This window comes from Guyanagaster necrorhizus, assembly GCF_019112545.1.
Source record: "Guyanagaster necrorhizus MCA 3950 unplaced genomic scaffold BT62scaffold_10, whole genome shotgun sequence".
Classification (NCBI taxonomy): domain Eukaryota; kingdom Fungi; phylum Basidiomycota; class Agaricomycetes; order Agaricales; family Physalacriaceae; genus Guyanagaster; species Guyanagaster necrorhizus.
Window position 1 is genome coordinate 374,922 of NW_025064889.1, and position 17,144 is coordinate 392,065.

The 17,144-nt window shown below is 48.5% G+C and overlaps 8 protein-coding genes across 8 annotated transcripts; 5 read left to right on the top strand and 3 right to left on the bottom strand.

Moving 5' to 3' along the window:
- Positions 1–485: 485 nt before the first annotated feature.
- BT62DRAFT_1075311 (uncharacterized protein) lies at positions 486–1,409 on the top strand (the record flags this gene model as incomplete). The annotated part of the gene is made up of 5 exons (XM_043179107.1): positions 486–570; positions 637–893; positions 944–1,005; positions 1,057–1,133; positions 1,183–1,409. 5 exons carry the CDS (start codon positions 486–488, stop codon positions 1,407–1,409), a joined length of 708 nt encoding a protein of 235 aa, XP_043040723.1.
- Positions 1,410–1,565: 156 nt separating this feature from the next.
- BT62DRAFT_931062 (uncharacterized protein) lies at positions 1,566–3,281 on the top strand. The gene is made up of 4 exons (XM_043186055.1): positions 1,566–1,648; positions 1,699–2,552; positions 2,614–2,991; positions 3,047–3,281. Exons 1-4 carry the CDS (start codon positions 1,608–1,610, stop codon positions 3,049–3,051), a joined length of 1,278 nt encoding a protein of 425 aa, XP_043040724.1. The 5' UTR covers positions 1,566–1,607; the 3' UTR covers positions 3,052–3,281.
- On the bottom strand, positions 3,012–5,233 carry BT62DRAFT_69722 (uncharacterized protein). Its single transcript, XM_043181917.1, has 16 exons — positions 4,972–5,233; positions 4,866–4,918; positions 4,796–4,812; positions 4,609–4,744; positions 4,521–4,549; positions 4,380–4,409; positions 4,247–4,329; positions 4,164–4,193; positions 4,105–4,115; positions 3,932–4,053; positions 3,853–3,875; positions 3,651–3,798; positions 3,576–3,583; positions 3,455–3,521; positions 3,377–3,404; positions 3,012–3,319 (listed from the first exon to the last, which is right to left on the bottom strand). Exons 1-16 carry the CDS (start codon positions 5,060–5,062, stop codon positions 3,176–3,178), a joined length of 1,020 nt encoding a protein of 339 aa, XP_043040725.1. The 5' UTR covers positions 5,063–5,233; the 3' UTR covers positions 3,012–3,175.
- Positions 5,234–5,390: 157 nt separating this feature from the next.
- Positions 5,391–6,497, top strand: BT62DRAFT_1004805 (uncharacterized protein; the record flags this gene model as incomplete). Its single annotated transcript, XM_043177087.1, has 5 exons — positions 5,391–5,426; positions 5,480–5,574; positions 5,626–5,735; positions 5,783–6,170; positions 6,230–6,497. The coding sequence occupies 5 exons, from the start codon at positions 5,391–5,393 to the stop codon at positions 6,495–6,497; spliced, it is 897 nt and encodes a 298-aa protein (XP_043040726.1).
- Positions 6,498–8,522: 2,025 nt separating this feature from the next.
- BT62DRAFT_893148 (mitochondrial protein) lies at positions 8,523–10,330 on the top strand (the record flags this gene model as incomplete). Its single annotated transcript, XM_043183134.1, has 8 exons — positions 8,523–8,657; positions 8,712–9,041; positions 9,091–9,315; positions 9,377–9,465; positions 9,514–9,712; positions 9,768–9,903; positions 9,962–10,093; positions 10,146–10,330. 8 exons carry the CDS (start codon positions 8,523–8,525, stop codon positions 10,328–10,330), a joined length of 1,431 nt encoding a protein of 476 aa, XP_043040727.1.
- A 456-nt stretch (positions 10,331–10,786) lies between these two features.
- On the bottom strand, positions 10,787–12,104 carry BT62DRAFT_919170 (uncharacterized protein; the record flags this gene model as incomplete). Its single annotated transcript, XM_043184136.1, has 5 exons — positions 10,787–11,116; positions 11,192–11,222; positions 11,438–11,798; positions 11,895–11,966; positions 12,017–12,104. 5 exons carry the CDS (start codon positions 12,102–12,104, stop codon positions 10,787–10,789), a joined length of 882 nt encoding a protein of 293 aa, XP_043040728.1.
- Positions 12,105–13,003: 899 nt separating this feature from the next.
- On the bottom strand, positions 13,004–14,004 carry BT62DRAFT_931066 (uncharacterized protein). The gene is made up of 3 exons (XM_043186056.1): positions 13,667–14,004; positions 13,453–13,618; positions 13,004–13,402 (listed from the first exon to the last, which is right to left on the bottom strand). Exons 1-3 carry the CDS (start codon positions 13,967–13,969, stop codon positions 13,167–13,169), a joined length of 705 nt encoding a protein of 234 aa, XP_043040729.1. The 5' UTR covers positions 13,970–14,004; the 3' UTR covers positions 13,004–13,166.
- A 330-nt stretch (positions 14,005–14,334) lies between these two features.
- BT62DRAFT_931068 (uncharacterized protein) lies at positions 14,335–15,582 on the top strand. The gene is made up of 6 exons (XM_043186057.1): positions 14,335–14,377; positions 14,637–14,663; positions 15,023–15,167; positions 15,220–15,278; positions 15,329–15,391; positions 15,442–15,582. Exons 2-6 carry the CDS (start codon positions 14,637–14,639, stop codon positions 15,493–15,495), a joined length of 348 nt encoding a protein of 115 aa, XP_043040730.1. The 5' UTR covers positions 14,335–14,377; the 3' UTR covers positions 15,496–15,582.
- Positions 15,583–17,144: the final 1,562 nt, after the last annotated feature.

Below are 17,144 nucleotides of genomic sequence, written 5' to 3' on the forward strand. Positions count from 1 at the left end.
GCTCCGAACGCATACATTTCTTTTACTGCCAACTGTGACAATATTGGTGAACTACATTCTGCGAAAAACGGATCCCTACACTCGTCAGCCATGTCGACTTGTTATCGTCTTCATGGAGCGTCGCGAAACTGGTCAAAGGAATGCATGCGACGTGCCGAATAATCTCAGGAATAGCTTTTTCTATATTCTCCCAATATTCATATAACATTGCCGGTGAAGATCCTGAGGTAATCGAAGGATAAATATCTCGCGATACTCTTGCAAGTCTCGCTTCTGTTGACATCCTCGCACTGATCCCACTCTTGTCTCATATCGCCTCGCTGGTGGTCTCACAACCGAAAATGTAGTCGTTTCTATCCGAGCGCTTCTCAGCTTTGCTGGGAGAGGTTTTTATGGGAGTAGAGGGTCTTCAGTGTGCAACTACCAAAGTTCAACCGCATTCTGTTCCTTCCGCCAGATGGCCTCAGTTTCATAAGACCTTCCCAATGCTCGTCCTTAAGTGTGGGCCCAGAACATACCCAGGGTGTGCGACTACCGTTCGAAACCTCGACACATTCTATGGCGTCCATTGTATGGACACTGCCGTGTAATGCTGCTTACATACCGATGGCTTTTCGTGGATTGGGTGTTCGAAAGCAACATCTGACGTGTTTGCCGTCTCAGGGACAGCGGTCAGAATAAAAACTCCTTCCTTCCTACACAATCTGGGAGGTTTACTTCCAGGTGGGAACTTACATAAAGGCGAAGCCATGGAGTTAAACAATTTCTGGCGGTTGGATCTAAGAAGACACTTGGAACTAGCCAAGATCACTCACTCAGAACGACGAGGGCCTGGAAGACAGACAATGAAGACACACTGGGCCCCGCATAAGACGCGATATAAAATGAAAAATGTAAGTTGATCGCCATCGTCAGTGCTACGCCGTTCTCATGCAGATGTCAGGAAACTAGTGCCGACAGAGAATCAAATGCCGAAGACCCGAAGACCCGAAGACCCTTCACATCGTGACACTTAAAAAAGTGTTTTGTTTTGCGAAGATGCGAAGTGCCAGATAGTCCCGCAGCAGTTACTGCCTCCGCTTGTTCCTTGACGCTGAAGGGATGGCTGTTTCATTCGAATCCAAACCATAGCTGTAAGGCTGACCGTGGAAATTTTGTTCTAACATTTCGCTCTGAACGCAGATTTACACACTAAGTTGTCTGTCGTCTATGACAACTCGACTGACCTGTGGATGAGGCTGATCGATGGTGCTTCAGAGGGTATTTTTTGGTTAAGTTGCTTCGGCCGCGTCCTCAGAGCGCGTGTATCCGACTATGACCGACGGAAGTATGTCCGTTACTGGGGTTTCCCTGGCCCCGGTTGCGACAGTAATATTCGGATAAATGCCTTCTCCTCGTTCCGAGTCTAACTTGACCGTATTTCTCATTTTGTTGTGAATGTGACTAGCGTGAAGTGTAAACAAGTCACACAAGTTATTTCATGAGGCCAGAAGCCAATGTCAAGACTGCTTATTCAATGCACAACAAAGATTTTGAGCTGACATTATAATCAATGAGTGGTATCACCTCGGGCTCGGGCACCCAGGTGTTTATCACGAACGCCAACGATGCCTACTTATCTATGCACAAATCCCAGGAACATTTCAAGGTATTGTCTTATTTTGTAAGCTACGACATGTAATACCCCAATCCTAACAGGTCTATCACACTAATGCCCAAGATTGTCCATTCCAAACTGCCCAACGAAACATGGGATACGATTATTGATTTTCTGCATTCGGACCATCCGTCGCTTGCGGTCTGCAGTCTTGTTTGCAGGCCATGGCTCCCCACGAGTCGATATCACCTGTTCAACAGAATAGTGTTTCGATCTCAACATAGCCAGCAGAAATTCTTGAGATCGACGACTGGCATGACAATGCAGGATTGCAGGTTCGGGGGGTACACCCGCCGCCTCGAGCTGTATGGAAACTGCGCCAAAAGTCCCTGGGTCCCAGATAGAACAACGTTGTTCTATTGGGATTTGTGCGAGGGCATTGTCTCGCGACTCCCCCTCTTCTCCGCAGTCACTTCCCTCCACCTAAGCGGCATCAATTGGGATCAGATGCGCGATATCGTCGTTCCTTCTGTGATGTCTATATTCGCGAGCATCACCGAATTGGATTTGACTGATATGCTCTGGGGGGACCCCGTCTGTCTCATCCAGTTTGTGGCGGCGTTCCCCATGCTAGAACAGCTTCGCATATGTGCTGGTGGATTGACGACGGATGAGCCCCTTGAGAGGGTAGCCTGCTATAAGCTGGGAACGCGCCTTCGTCGTTTGGTTCTTAGAGCTATTCTCATTGAAAATCGCGTGGCGAATTTCGGCTATCTTTTCATGTGGTTGTCAATGCAGCATCCTCCACTTGACTATCTCGAAATTGACATGACCTTTCACTCCCCCCTGTTGCTCTCTAGCGGTCTTCCAACCGATGGAGCGGGGTTCATTCGCAACCTTCGCGATGTCCGCCATTTTGTAGTGGCACCACCACAAATGGAGAGGTTGATCACTCGTGAGTTTCCTGAATTTTGAAATATGGAGGCCTCGTTATTGATTGATCTATCGGGATGAAGCTGCACAACAAGTCTTGGATCTCTCACATTGGGCTAATTTGCGCGTATTGCATTACCGACAGTACCCCTCAGATGTGCTTTATCCGTGGCAGCATCATTTGCAGCGGTCTGTGTACAATATAACGCAGTTACAGGAGCTGAAGATACAATTGTCTTTTGGATTGTACGATTCGACACCTCTCATTGGTGTCTTCCACTGGGAAGAGCTAGATAACGTTTTGTCAAATCTGCCAAATCTAGTCGTGGTGCAATTCGCTTTGAAGGGAATAGAGTCAGAAACTGCAGACTTGAAGGGTGAAAAACGGCTCCTTAGTTATAAGCTCCCTCGATGCGCTTCTCGAGGTCTCTTGTCCGTAACAGAGGTAGTCGATGATTATGGTGCGTGGCTCCTTTCTGACGACTAACCGATGTGCTTAAGAATGGCTGGCCTCAGTTTGAAGTAACAGACCGCTTGTCGAATACATTGGACCTAATATTCCATTGTATCACTGAAAGCTACTTGTTCAGAGATAGCTTAGATAGACCGTTAATCATGAAAGCTAATACACGAGCGACCAATTCTTTAGGCAGGGCACTCTTCTGATAGGAGATCAGTTGTTTGTGTTCTCAGAGTACCTGGGTGTACGAATTCAAGCGTATCATTCCACGTCGGAGTGGCGCTCTCCCCGAGGACACGCGACCGGAGATTGAGGATGAGGTGTGCTCCCTGCCAAGTCACTAGTAGGTCAATAAGGAAAACGAACCGGTCAGAATCGGTGCGTACAGAATAAGAATAAAATGCCATGGTCCAGCTGCGAATCCGGTTAGTGTATGCATGGTCGTTTGTAAAATTAAGACTTACGGTAGAAATGCCGATTGTATAGGGCCGCTTACAGCGAAGGAAGGAATCATACCAATAACAAGCGCCGCTATTGGCGATGAGATTTTTTTCTTTGATCGGGCAACACAGAATTAAAACATACCGGCAATCCTGTCGATCACGGAGAAAAGATTCAGGACACGGAGACGCTTCCAATGGGGAAAGGAAAATGACTCACAATGCAAAGAAAACGCTACCATCTGTAACAAAGGCCATCAACAGTGGAGAAATAGACTTGAGCTCGTGTATTTTCTTCAACGTAATGCTGCCGTTCAAAGACCTATGAGTCTGGAATAGTTTCCATAACGTCAGTCCCAGGAAAACGACTGTGAAATGGGTCAGGCCAGGCGCCTCGTAAATACAGTCATATCAACACGAACGGGCCAGAGTCAAGTTGGGAACGCTTTTATCCGAGGGTGTTAAGAAACGTCTGTAAGTAGAAAGTAAAACAAAACGTACTATGCGGATAGAACGAATTGAAATTGCGGAACCGGCGCTGTGCAGCCTTGCCAAGGGGATGGTACGGAATACACCCCGGCAGCAAGATCGATGGCCAGCCTAGAACATGCATAAAGAGCACCCTACGAGTAGATGTGTAGCGCATGACTAGTTCTCCGTTGATGAAAACCCACCGTTGCGTCACCTATCGGAAATTAAGTTCGCTTTCAGTAATTTGAACCAGGTGCCGTACCGATAACGAAGAGAACCATGAAAGTCAGTACTAGTACATGCATGTAAGTGTTTCAACACGCAAAGACCGACATGTTCACGTACACCATCTATTCCGGTTGTATAACGAGAAGACCCGAAGAAGCAGGATGATGTCCAATATTATGATCACGAAAGAGGGACCGCCGCTAGTATGGGTTTAGTTTACAGAGTTAGCACAAAGGCACGACCCACTCACATTAAAGACCAATACCAGTAGGCTTGACAGCTAGGACGATGGCGTTAAGAGGTAAACCTTAAAGGTAGACGCCATAACATACAACTGCACGGAACGGTATCTTTGTCAGCCAAGTCATTCAGGGTAGCTAATCAAACTCACTCTTTTGGGAATGTCAGTAGCAAGGGACACTATGGGGTACTCATGTGAGATATGCGGTGATAGCAAGAACTCTGCAAAAGACCCGTACTGATGTTTGCCCCACTGGAAGCATGGTCATTTGTTCATCCAAGATGGGAAGATTGAACAGGATTACTGACATGAGATAGAGAAAAGGATAGTAACGGGCGAGGAAATAGATCAACTTGGGTATCGACCATTGAGAACTTTGAGGAGTCAGAAGCCATGCCAATAGGCGTATCAATCATTAGACTCACATCCAGATGTAGTTAACCTAGGGCACGGCTATTCAGAGAGACTACAATGATAAGAATACCGACGGCGTACTTCATCCCCGAGTGAAAGAATAATGTCCCATGTCAAGAAAGACAACGCCGAAACTACGTAGTCATTATCAGAGAAAAAAAAAGAAAGGGTGCGCCACGACACGCACCATACGAATAACTGCTCTTTTTGTTCTCGTAAAGGTTGTTGACAAAGGCCTGGAACGCGGCGATCGCAGCGGAAGCATCCGCATCCGACATTTTTAATCAAAGTGGAATTCGAAGTGGCGGGTGTGACGGTTGAAAGTGAGGGATATCTGTTGGGCGAATCCCATGGACTTGCACCAAAGCTAATGTAGGAAGTGCATCCAGGTTCATCGGAGCACAGCCCTGACTCTGAAGCAGGGTTAGCTTGCTGCGTCAAGATAGGGATGATGCAATCATTGGATCAAACACCTTTGCGGAGCTTCCGGACCGAGACAGAATTGCCAAATATTGTGAGATGTTAGCCAAATACTGGCCCATTTTTTTCACTTCCTCCAACGCTTTGTCGACAATGAAATGAAGGCCCGAACGACAAGAATTGGGGATGCCTAGGTCTTTGGCTAAAGTTTCGAGAGCTTCAGTAGGGCAAAAATCTTTCTCTCCAGTTGGATTTGGCTAAAAGCGTTTTAACAGATTTCTGCATTCTTCAGGGAATTATGCTACAACCCTAGAAATACACATAGAGCTCATCTAGAAAAGATATATGATGGCCTTTTAGAACCGTGTCTGTAAGAATTTTTCATAGTTTTCCAGCGCGTCGAGTTTCACCATTATTCTAGGGCGAATAAATCCCACTACGTCCGTGGCACCCATAGTAGTCTATCCACCGTACAGGTTCAATATCACGATTACTCCAATTTCGCTATTCCCGACTTTTTTTCTGGCCTTGGTGTGTCCAGCATTGCCCTTCTCTCTACCCCAACTCAAATTTGCCAGGATACGTCCTCGCCCATCTCCATCCGTGCCAGTCGTCCTACAACCTGAAATCCCTTACCCAACTACTCAGCCAATACTCTGAATGGTGCCGTATCTCTGCATTGCTCCTTGAGGTGAACCCGCCAACGGTCGTCCAGCTTCTCTGGTCCATGAAATGTCGTAGATTCAGTCTCGCGTCAAGCGTAGCAGCAGGCAGGGGTGATGGGCGCGAGGACGTCCGGGAGGAACGCGTCAAGTCACTCGAGGCCGTCTGGCACGATCCGTTGACAAATCCTACTCCTGTGCAGCAGAAACACGCGCTGGAAGGGACGTGCAAAATAGTGGATCCATCCGCCGAACTTTTTGGTACACCGTGGGGGCACTGCGGTGAAAGCGTATCCTTTGCTTCGTGCGTATATTTCTGTTGATAATGATATTACTGTTAACTGACAATTTGAGGACATCTAGACTCTTCGAAACAATCCATAGCGCGTCGCCGCTTGCCACCCTCGCGTTAAGCGTCAAATCGATGACCTGCATGATTCCAGGAACGAATATCGTCCCGGTTCAAGTCATTCCGCATCTCAATCGCTTCTCCGATATCGTCGAGGTCCTTCGTGTTTCTGGATCATTACGTCCGATGTGTCTCAACTGTCAACATCTGGCGAGGGGGAGAATCAAAGACTACGCTTATTCTTTTATGGCAGAGGATTATTGCATCCACGCTGCAATGTAGTCAGATGTCCCTTGCATATCCGCATTAGAAATTGGCCCAGAGTCAAAAGAATATCAATGGTGTGCTTACGGTTGCTACCGCTCTATCGTCAGGTCTAGTATGTATTCAGTTTGCTGGGGTAACTCTAACATAGCAACCCATGGTTCCTGAGCTCCTTCATCCGACCTTATCTCCTTGGTTCCACAAGTACCCAAACCCAAATGCCAAACAACGGATTCGGGCCTTTTCACTCCGGCTTTCCCCAACAATACGCCTCCATCAGCTTCAGCAGACCGTCTAGTCTTCGACCAGATATCTTGTAGTATTTTGAGGGAGGTTTACCAGGGAACTTCTTCAAAACAACCTTTCGTTGATCCTCAAGCTCGTCAAATCGGGGGGGTGAATATCCAAAATACGCAACAGCGCTGGACAAGGTCTACCACGATTTCTCTCCTCGAGCAAGGGACGTGATGCCCTTGCCCCCACTCCACCCTCTCATTCAAATCACCGAGTTATCGACTGCCCGTAGCTACGTCGTCGGGATTCCATTGTCGAGAATGAGACCAGAACTTCGGCAATCGTCGATTAGGAAGTGCACTCGGGATGTGGAAGTTATGTTTGGCGAGGTCTTGGGGTTACCATCCAGTGCCTCTTTGACTGGGGGACGGTCAGCCCGGTCTGGAACAGTTCTGATTGAGATACAGTCGAGGGCGATAGCGACGAGGGGGCGCGCTGGTGGAAAGGCTGGTTTCCCATGATCATGTGGTAAACGAGGTAGTGCGCAATATGAAGGTAAAGGGATACGCGCTCGTCAGTCATCTCGGTTATTAGACCCAAACAACAACCCCCTGGAGACATCCTGATCCTGTCAAGAGAGCAGTAGTCGTGGCACCCTGTGAGAGCGAGCAAATAAATGTCATACGTCGTAGGAATGGCGTAATCTATGGTCAAGGTTCAAAAGTAGATATATACTGAGTACCTTTAAGTGCCTGAGCTGCTTGAATACGGCTCCAACATCTCAGTAACCCGGTTCCAATGTCGCCATGAAAATACTAGTCCTCACCGAAAAGTAGGAATGATTTTAGGTACGCTTTGTACAGGAAAGATAGATGATTTTACAAATCTAGTTAGGCACGTATCATACCATAAATAGTCTTGATTTTGGGGTGGAGAGAGAAGTTTCTACCTACGCGGTCTCTCCGGAGAATGCAGGAATGAGATGACGCTCTGAAAGAGAGCCTTCTTCACTCAGAGAATGAGTCTAGAGCAGGAAGAAACTCGAAGTGAAGGATTCCCTTGGAATCACAGTCGGCGAGCCTACTACGGTAGAGTTTCTCCGAGTGGGCTAGCTTGTGATAGTAGACAGAGAATTTTATCACTTGCAAGCGCGAGAGATATGAAGATGCTAAAGCCTAGGCGAGGGATTCCCACTGATCGTCACTGAGGCTATCTAGGACGCCGACGCCAAGCGAGAACGACAGCGATTCCATGAACGGCGATCGGATTCGTGATAGTAGCATAAAGGCGGTGGAAAGCTTGGTACAGCCGCAAGCTTCCCAGCCAACTTGACGAAAGTGAAGGGACTGGAGAATTGTGAGACCAGAAAGAATGAAGAAGCCGTCGATGTTGCACGGAGCGAGTTTGAGAGTGTTTCAAAGATGGAAGCAGCTTGCGAGGAGCCAAGATTTGCACACGAGGCTACAAGAAATAAGCGAGGCCCCGTCCACATGAAGTCGATGACGAAATCGGAGAGCTCTGGTGGTAAGATTTGGTTGGGCAGCCAGCACCTAACCGGTTGTACGATCTGCAGATGGATCCCTTTCGACTACAAGGAAGACATTGGGAGATATCGCTTTTTTGTGTATCGCAGGGAGATGGGGGTCCGAGTGCAAGAGTGTACCCAAATTGAACTTCACGCCGTTGTCCCGGGCCACGTGATCGCGGCCCTTTACGTTTTCTGCCGAGGCGGTCTGAGTCCCTTTCTCACTTGGATATTGCCAGACGCGTCTGTTTATCTGTTGCGAACTGACATACCCATATCATAGGATGACACCAGGTCCAACGGCCGACACAGATAACGACCCAGATGACGCGAAAAAGTTGCAGAAATGGCAGGAGGAACGTATCGCCCGACGGTTACGAGGAGAATATGAATCTGCTGCTCTCTATCTCTCGGAGCTGGTGTGTAGAATCCCTCTCTTTGGTGGCTAAATAAAGTCAACAGAAATCTCCTAGATACACAATAACCTCTCGACCCCATTGAATATCCACTCAGTACGGGTTGAAGGTGCCAAGAACACTCGAGGATCATTTCTTGGTTTTCTGATTGACCCTGTTCTGCTCTCTGAGCCTCATAACGATCTGCAATCAGTTCTGTACGCCGCACGATCCATTGCCGACGTCCTTCTCCGGACGGAAACATTTAGCTCTGTAGAGACTCGCATAGAGCATGCAAGAGACGAGCTTGCGGGCCCCAGAGATGTCAATCTTGTATTCAAAACTCGCGAAAGAGGGAGATGGTTCGTCAAATCGGCTACGGAGTTTGGGAATAACGAGGGGAGCGCGGTATGTGGACCCGACATTTTTGTGTATGGATATCTGACGTTATTTTCAGAGCATAACCGCACGTATACTCAACGTATTCGGTGGTGCAGAGTCCTTTGAGGCAAACATTTCTGCTGGAACAACTACGCGCAAATCTTTCCAAGGAACATTATCCGTGCCCACGACCTCTGACCTCAATTGTCGCGCCGATTTCACGGTGTTTGGGCTACATAGAGACCAAACAAGTTTTGCGAGCTGCTGGGAAGTCTTACGCGGCGCGAAAGCTGTTGTCAGGGTGAGCTAGGTCAGCTTGGTGCTTCTCATCTGAGCTATCGTTTTTATCGCCACCTATCCAGGGAGGGAAGCCAATTTCTGGGATGCACGAACTTGCCTACGGGGCAGTTTTTAGAAATATCGGCGGACTGACACCTTCTGCTTCGATGAGGTTCGTGTTACCCTGATTCCTGGCATTGATTTCCTCACCGTTGAACAGCATTCGAGAAGCTGCTGGTACGACGTCCAAATCAGCAGTGTCATATAAGTATACAATCGATACGAGAGACGATCGGGTTATGTCGACACGCGGAATGTATGGTAAAATATACCAGGAACTCGCTGGATTAGGCGGCGACGCATCCTTCTATAAGGCAGAGGTCGAGAGCCAACTTTCACGGCCACTGTTACCAGGCGTCGTGAGTAACACGTCTTCCCCTGAACTCTGCTGAATTAGCACTTCTTCCCTGTTAGTCAGGATCGGTTGCCCTGCGCTCGGGTATCGTCTGGGCCCTCTCAAGACCGACGTTGTTCTCGGATAGATTTCAGCTTGGCGGACCTCTGTCTGTGCGTTCATTCCAGTCAAATGGCTTAGGTCCAAGAGATGGACGTGAGTGCTTCCGTCACTACATGGATACTCCTTGTGATGTTAAAAAAAATCATGACAGCCGATTCCTTAGGTGGTGATATTTACTGGTCCGCAGGCCTCAGCATGATATCGAATATCCCGAAGAAGGCCCACTGGCCGGTCAAAACTCATGTCTGGTTGAATGCCGGGCGTCTAGATGCCATGGATCGATGTCAGATTCGCTTAATTTATCCGTTGAATGCTATTCATATCAGTCTTTTTAGCTCGTTCGGTGCTCGAGAACATTAGGGATACTGTTACGCGACCGTCGGTGTCGGCGGGCGTCGGTCTGATATATAAATTTGACCCCATTCGCGTGGAGGTCAATGTTGGTGTACCACTGGTAGCGAGTCGGAGCGACGGGACTAGACGAGGTGTGCAGGTCGGAATAGGGCTAGAATTTCTGTAAAAACTCAAAAAACCTGAGACGGCAACCGCCAAATATTTGGACCGTCAATTCGCCTGCCGGCGGCCCAACGCTAGTTTCATCACTACTATCGTTTTGAAGCCAGGGGAACTGCTAACCGATTCAATGGAATCGACCTTTCTACACAAAATACAACTGTGGTGCCTGTTTCGTCCAAGAGATTGGGTGATTAGGAATACTCGACTTCTACAGGTCTTGTTGATGTGGGCCCGCGACATATCACTCACTGTTCGTCCTTTTTACTGACCACTTGGTAGGAGTAAATCCCGTCTACAAATTTCTGTGCTTCTATTCTGGCCATACCCTTGGAAATTTCGTCCTTCATTACTCTCCGTACCTGAGCTGCAGGCGAGCCCGGGAATCATAGCGAAGCACAGGCAGGATATGGAGATGATCGGTCTCAAATGGACCAGCCTGTTCTGCCTCCGTGATACTCCACTATGTACGCTTTATCGCCTCTATGAATGCACTGTCGATTTCGACGAGGACGAGATGATGATGGAATCCCAATATTGGTTCCACAACCAGCCAACCTGGCGCCTCGTCGACATTCCAGATCCAAAGGATCCTGACGCCACCCGATACGCCATCCTGGCGGCCATGGCTGAAGCACTCGTGCAGGCCTTCAATTATAAAATTTCCCTTGGAATCCGCAGGGGGATTACCCGTGATGATCCTTTTCTCGTGAGCAAGTACAAGGACGATGCCAATCCACCATGGGAGGAGTGTCCTTCCTGGACTGCCAATGCGGGCCGCCTCCCGCAGGTTCTACAATTATATCCTCCCATTCCATTTGGCGATAGCGGGCCAGAGCTCGAACCTATCATTGTAACAGGCACAAACCCATTCTTGCTGCGCAACATTCGGGCAAATACTAACCAGTTACGAAACATATGAATTGCGTTTTAGAGTTCATAGTCATGGGTGTGTCCAACTAGTAAGTACCTATTACTATTATACGAGAGCGTAAATTACTAAACTTGAGTATTATAGATTACTGACGATTATCTTTTGCCTTCTTCGTCTTCCCCAACGCGATCTAAGATCCCAATTCGCCCAAACTTGTGCCAGTACGCCTCATTGATGTACTCAACTTCCTTGGACCCCATCCGATACCCATAATAATACCATTTCTTCATGTCCGAACTCCTCTGATTCCTTCCATCCTTCACATTCAGAATATGCAGTATGTCAACCGCGTCGTACAAATCCTTCGGACTAGGTTCATGGTCCAAGTACGCATCATACGCCCTTCGAATCTTCCCAACCAATTGAAACCTCCAATCTGCGGCGTAAACTTTAAAATTTCCCGATGAGTACAGCATGATGCCTTTGGCGACGGAATTTTGGAATAAATGCTCGCAGCCTTCGTTGTTTAGCACGTATGCCACCATCTCGGCATTAATCCAGTTAACGGGCCAGTGTACGCTGTTTGGACAGGCTCTCCCGGCTGCAAGGACGTCTTGCAGCTGAATGGCGTCGTCGCAATATATGTCAATGTCCCGCGTACTCGTCCTGTTCCTTAACAGAAGGACCGAGCACGTACCTCCAGATACAACGATTCTGAATTCTTTCCCCGGTCGGTATTCGTGTAACCAACGGGAGATAAAATCAAAACCTAGAAACGTTTCAGCGTCGTCAGGATATACGTGTCATATCGAAACACACCTTGCAGAATATCCGCCACGTCTAAAGTGGTTTTTCGCGGCGGGGGAGGTTGGGGATGGGGTCCACGTTTGAAAACATTGAAGGGCATCTCTCGTACGTCGCATCGCTTCAAGGAGCCCGCTTCGAGCTATTTATGCAGGAAAATACAGCCTCGTCCTATAGTCACGCGACAGAGGGTTCGGCGTACTCCTTGAAAAGAGGAACGAGGCACGGCGTCGAGACGGTCGGTTTTGCAAAAGGAAAAAAAAAACGAATTTGCATATTCAGCGGTAAATATCATATTTACATTACCGACTGCGACCTATTTTTCCCAATAGTAGAGGTTTTACCACTGGTTTCTAGACCATTAGAAACCACGAGACACAACATGCGTCGGTGCTTTTGAACGGGTGGCCGGGATTTGAGGGTCTTGAGTGCGACATTGTACCGGTGCTGTTGCCGCGCGTGTCGTTAGTCTAGATCGAATTAGGATCGATGTGTGCACGCCTTCGGAAACCTTTGCGATCGGGAGTTGTTAGCCTTTACTATATTGCATTGCCTGGGGCTGGACAAAGGAATAACGGGGTATACGTTTTCCGCCCGGTATGATATAGTGCATGGCCCAGCCATCAGGTATGTGCATTGCTGAGGTACGTTGAGAACATTAGGGCCGCTCATATTTTCATACAGCGTAGACTGCCGAGAAGTGTTTGTATACCTTGGCAAAGCTTTACCATATTTCAAACCCGGTGAAGCAAAGCAGTACCGACTCGGAAAGCGCCGCTGGCCCTGCAAGATGGGCGCAAATCAAGATGAATTCGGAATTCTTCCCCAGAGCTATGTTTTTCGATTTGAATAAGGAAGGAAAATCAATTCTATGACGCCACGAAAATTGCTGTGAGCTGGACACCACCATCTCATATAGACGATCAGATGGACGTGGATGAAGGAGATACACGAGCAGTGTATGTATTTAATCCCGTAGTTATTACGTCCAGAGTTGACTCAATCTACGCAGAATGCATATCGGTAGCGAGTGTCCGCGATTTATTCAAATAATGATACATCCAGAACTTAGAACACGAAAAAAGTCTGAATATTTGATTAAATAAATAGGCAGAATCAAGTACAAGTGTCAAGAACGCGTACATACATACAAGATCGTCGCGATTCATGAATCCAGATCCATGTCAGGAAAACATAGCTGGGCGAGACCCAGATCGTAGAGACGCGTCATGCGAACGAGCATGCTGAGCCCTGTGCTAAGCTCGCCGTGTTGGTCGCTCTGAAGAGGGGCATTGAGCATAGACCACGCCGTGTCGTCCATCTCGTCCTCGGTGTGACCCCATGCGGATTTTATAGCTTCAGGAAAGTTGCACGAAGCAAGAATGAAGCAAACAGGAGAGCCTGAAGCAGGAATCAGCAGAGATATAAGATGGAATATAGAAGGCACGCACATAATCCACTAAGTTCCTGTTCCCTCTGGAGCTGGGGAAGACGCCCCTTCTGCGAGTCGTCCGGATCGTCGCCCATAAGATTGGGTAACGCGTCGCCAAGATGATACAGCCGCTGACACGCGGGGCATATCCTGCTCGTTGCCCGGCTCTTGTTGTACCACAGAATCTAAGTAGCGGTGAGCGAGGCCTATACTTTCATCGGAGTAGCACACACCAAAGCAGTCTCTTCCGGCAACACGGTAGAGAGCATCTGTTGTATCTCCTCCTGTGCAAACTCTGCGCACATCGGAACGTCCATAGCTGGGGCCTGTGCGAAAAAGGACGAAAGGAAGGAGCGAGTGTCGCGTACGCGAGGTCCGTTTCCCGGGTCGTAGATAAATGGTAGTTTGGGGACGACATCGTGGTCGGGGGGGTCGGGGGCAGCGGGAGACACGAGGTTGGGCGGAGGGAAAGGCAGCGGCTTTTTAGCCTTCTTTTTTGCAGCCTTCTGCCTTCTGTGGTTGGACGGACCGGGCATGGAGGCATTCGATGGTGGGAATGTTGTGACACGCTTGTGACCGGCGCTTAATCCACGTGATTTTGTTGGTTGTACGTCAGGGTAGTCGGGCCGGTTGCCGAGCCTGGCAGCTTACTCCTGCAAGGTTGTCCTCTCAGTGGATAGCATCCAAAATTGGCTGCGATTTTTTCCCTGTGCAATAATGAATATTTCAGAGTGTCTGCGGCCTTGTAGGACGTGTGGCTGACCGTAAACATACCCAAATTAATTTGATTTATAACTCCGCTCGGCAAAAGCCGACTGTCTGTGCGCAACTGCAAAAAATTCGGTGGTCGCTCTGTTCTCGCAGCCAGCTCTTGCCCACCAGCCATCTGCGCACACCTTTCCGATAAATTCTTCCTTTCCCCCCTACCTCTCCCTTCGTGCACAGTAAGTTGCAACTTTATTTCTTCATTGCTTATCATCCATAATCTCTGCTCGCTGGCGTCGTCGTCGTCGTCCAGCTCGTCGTCGTCGCTCTCTGCCAGTGAGCGCGTTGTTTGTTTGGCCCCTAGACGCGTCGCGTCTCGATTCGGCTGCGGCTCGTTCGTCTTCCTTCCCTCCATCGCTGCCTCACTGCCTCTTCTTTTTGCTGTCTATACCTCTTTTCGTCTTGATCTCTGCTGATCATCGCGTTTTTCGTCCCCAGATGCCCAAGGAAGCTACCAAGCCCAAAGTGAGCACACCTCTCTCCGGCTTTGCGTTATACTCTTTTTCTTCTGTTCTTGGCCTTCTTATGCGTCGGTATTGCGGGTATATATTGCATATATATTCGGCTTCCTCGCTCTTCAGGCAATGAACATGCCTCGTTGATATCTTGATTTTTCGCACATTTTGCTTTGGGTTGGCTTTTCTTCGTTCGGGAGTCATCGCTTCTGTTCTCGAACTGCGGGATGATGATGTCTTGTTTGTGTCTCACCATTGTCATCATCATTGTGGCCGTTGTCGCGCCGGTAACCGCCTCGCTGGCCATCATGTTCTCCTCGCCGCTCTCATCACACATTATTGGGAGGTTGCTTATGCAATGTTTACCAGCGCAAAGCGGCGGAGAAGGCCGAAAAGGCTCCTCGCAAGGCCAAGAAAGACCCCAAGGCTCCCAAACGTGCTCTTTCTGCATATATGTTCTTCAGTCAAGACTGGCGTGAGAGAATCAAGAACGAAAATCCCGATGCGGGATTCGGTAAGTGATCCCATGATCTTCGCTGCGATATTCGCCTGATCTGTGTCCTCAGGTGAAGTAGGGAAGCTCCTTGGTGCCAAATGGAAGGAGCTGGATGATGAGGAGAAGAAGGCATGCTGTCTTCTTCCCGTCCACGTTTTGATGCTAACATTCTATCACAGCCTTATGTTGATCTCGCTGCGAAAGACAAGGCACGGGCTGAGGATGAAAAGGCCGCTTATGATGTGTGTTGACTCTGTAACTGATCAATGTCTATGTACTGATACATTTTCAGGGTGGGAAGAAGAGCGCGGCTGGTAGTGGAGAAGACGAGGAAGATGAGGACTAGTCCTATAGACCTATCCGCTAATGCCCTTTCCTGCTTATCGTTTCCTTTTCTGACTGTACTCTGGTATGATACTATTTGCTCATTCGTTCGTCGTGATGTGTTTATCTATTGCGCTAGTGTGCTAGTATACGACCACGACCTTTGCTGTAATTTATATCGGCCCTTTCATTTGCTATTTTCTAGTCGTAGCGTGACTTGGTGGTATCATGGTTCCGGGTTTGGTATGGCTTTTCTTGCCGGTAGTAGCGGTGACGGCTGAGGGCCATGCTTTCTATTAGCTGCTTCTCATTGACGTGCCCTACCGAAGGTTGCTGTTTTGCTACATCTCCATCGACGCATCCCTTCAAAGTTTGCGACGAAGCCGAAGACAAAAACAGCTTGCTCTGTGTCCAGGATGGTTGGTCAGTCTTGTTCGAACAAGCGGCAACATATGCGAGTCAGCTGCTTCACTCTCGTCAATGGTACAGCATGGTTGTATGTTATCATAGTGAGAAGCGCCAACTTCGATTCTGCTTCTTCACTATGTAAGGAATGTTCGTCACACCAGCGCTTCGTCTGCTTGTTCCATCTGAGTTTGGCCAGCTTGTAGTTGCCTTGTTTGCTTTTTGCGACCTAACGCCGTACGAACACGGAGTCCACCCGCTCTTCATTGACCATCCTTAGAAGTATATTCTTCCTTTTGATGCCAGAGAGTCTGCTGCTTGGTGGAAGGTCGTTTGTATATTCTACGTGTGGACTGGATTTTGCAGTCTCAGGTCGACCGTCACCGTCATCCATCAATTAGACACAGCATGCCAGTCTATCCAAAAGGAAGGGCTTCCGTCAACATCACTCCGGAAGGTGCTAGGGAACGATCATGGCGCCCCCTTGGATGAGAGGCGACGATGGCTTGATAACATTTTAGCAAAGGCTGAACGCTTATCCCTCAGTTTGGATGGATTTCCCGCCGAGTGAAAATCCTTTGTCCAGCTAGCAGGGCCCTTCATGAATTTCAAGGAAGCCATCGTCAAGATGGGTACCGTCTCCAAGAGGACAGCGACGCTCAAAAGGGGATTTTTCGCTGCACGGCGGGCCAGCATGGAATACCGGACGTTCTCCCAATTATGGAGCTCAAGCATGGTCTGGATATCTTTCACGATCTAACGTGCATTTCATGTCCGGACATCTCTTCGGTATCTTCTGGTCAGCGTAAGATCCAGGTTGAGGATCGAGTCGAAATAATTTCCATCTTCCTTGACAATGGGCCAAAGTCTAATTGAACAAGACCTTGACAATATAAGGTTGGACCAAATGTTTAATAGACGGGATTATTGGTAGGTACTCTTCATCGATCTCTTCTTGCTCGTCACTGAGGCGAACCTAGGCTGCTTTCATCTATTTCTTAGCTGGATATCTTCACTGGGATATATCCACTGGAGACGTCCTTCGTCGGAGAGAACCTCAAAACCGCGAAAGGTTGCGAAATATTAACCATCCCCACCTCCGAACAGAGTAACAGTTCTCTCTGTTGCTACTGAACTCCTACTCACCACCTATCACTAGGCGCTTCACATTTATGAATAGCGTACTCGATTCTTGTTCAGGGTTTCTCATCGACTCAGACACAGCCATAAAGTGGCGGAGTCGCGGATACGCTCGCAGCGCGCGAC

What these genes read in the sequence shown, in the direction of transcription:
- BT62DRAFT_931062 (XM_043186055.1), top strand. Translation starts at nt 1,608, where the DNA reads ATGCCTACTTATCTATGCACAAATCCCAGGAACATTTCAAG. An exon ending in AATCCCAGGAACATTTCAAG is followed by an intron (nt 1,649 to 1,698) that starts GTATTGTCTTAT and finishes CAATCCTAACAG; the next exon opens with GTCTATCACACTAATGCCCA. An exon ending in AATGGAGAGGTTGATCACTC is followed by an intron (nt 2,553 to 2,613) that starts GTGAGTTTCCTG and finishes ATCGGGATGAAG; the next exon opens with CTGCACAACAAGTCTTGGAT.
- BT62DRAFT_69722 (XM_043181917.1), bottom strand. Translation starts at nt 5,062, where the DNA reads ATGTCGGATGCGGATGCTTCCGCTGCGATCGCCGCGTTCCAGGCCTTT. An exon ending in TTCCAGTGGGGCAAACATCA is followed by an intron (nt 4,550 to 4,608) that starts GTACGGGTCTTT and finishes AGTACCCCATAG; the next exon opens with TGTCCCTTGCTACTGACATT. An exon ending in TCCCAACTTGACTCTGGCCC is followed by an intron (nt 3,799 to 3,852) that starts GTTCGTGTTGAT and finishes CCCATTTCACAG; the next exon opens with TCGTTTTCCTGGGACTGACG.
- BT62DRAFT_931068 (XM_043186057.1), top strand. Translation starts at nt 14,637, where the DNA reads ATGCCCAAGGAAGCTACCAAGCCCAAA. An exon ending in AAATCCCGATGCGGGATTCG is followed by an intron (nt 15,168 to 15,219) that starts GTAAGTGATCCC and finishes CTGTGTCCTCAG; the next exon opens with GTGAAGTAGGGAAGCTCCTT. An exon ending in ATGAAAAGGCCGCTTATGAT is followed by an intron (nt 15,392 to 15,441) that starts GTGTGTTGACTC and finishes ATACATTTTCAG; the next exon opens with GGTGGGAAGAAGAGCGCGGC.
- BT62DRAFT_931066 (XM_043186056.1), bottom strand. Translation starts at nt 13,969, where the DNA reads ATGCCCGGTCCGTCCAACCACAGAAGGCAGAAGGCTGCAAAAAAGAAG. An exon ending in TGCCGGAAGAGACTGCTTTG is followed by an intron (nt 13,619 to 13,666) that starts GTGTGTGCTACT and finishes ACCGCTACTTAG; the next exon opens with ATTCTGTGGTACAACAAGAG. An exon ending in ACAGGAACTTAGTGGATTAT is followed by an intron (nt 13,403 to 13,452) that starts GTGCGTGCCTTC and finishes TTCCTGCTTCAG; the next exon opens with GCTCTCCTGTTTGCTTCATT.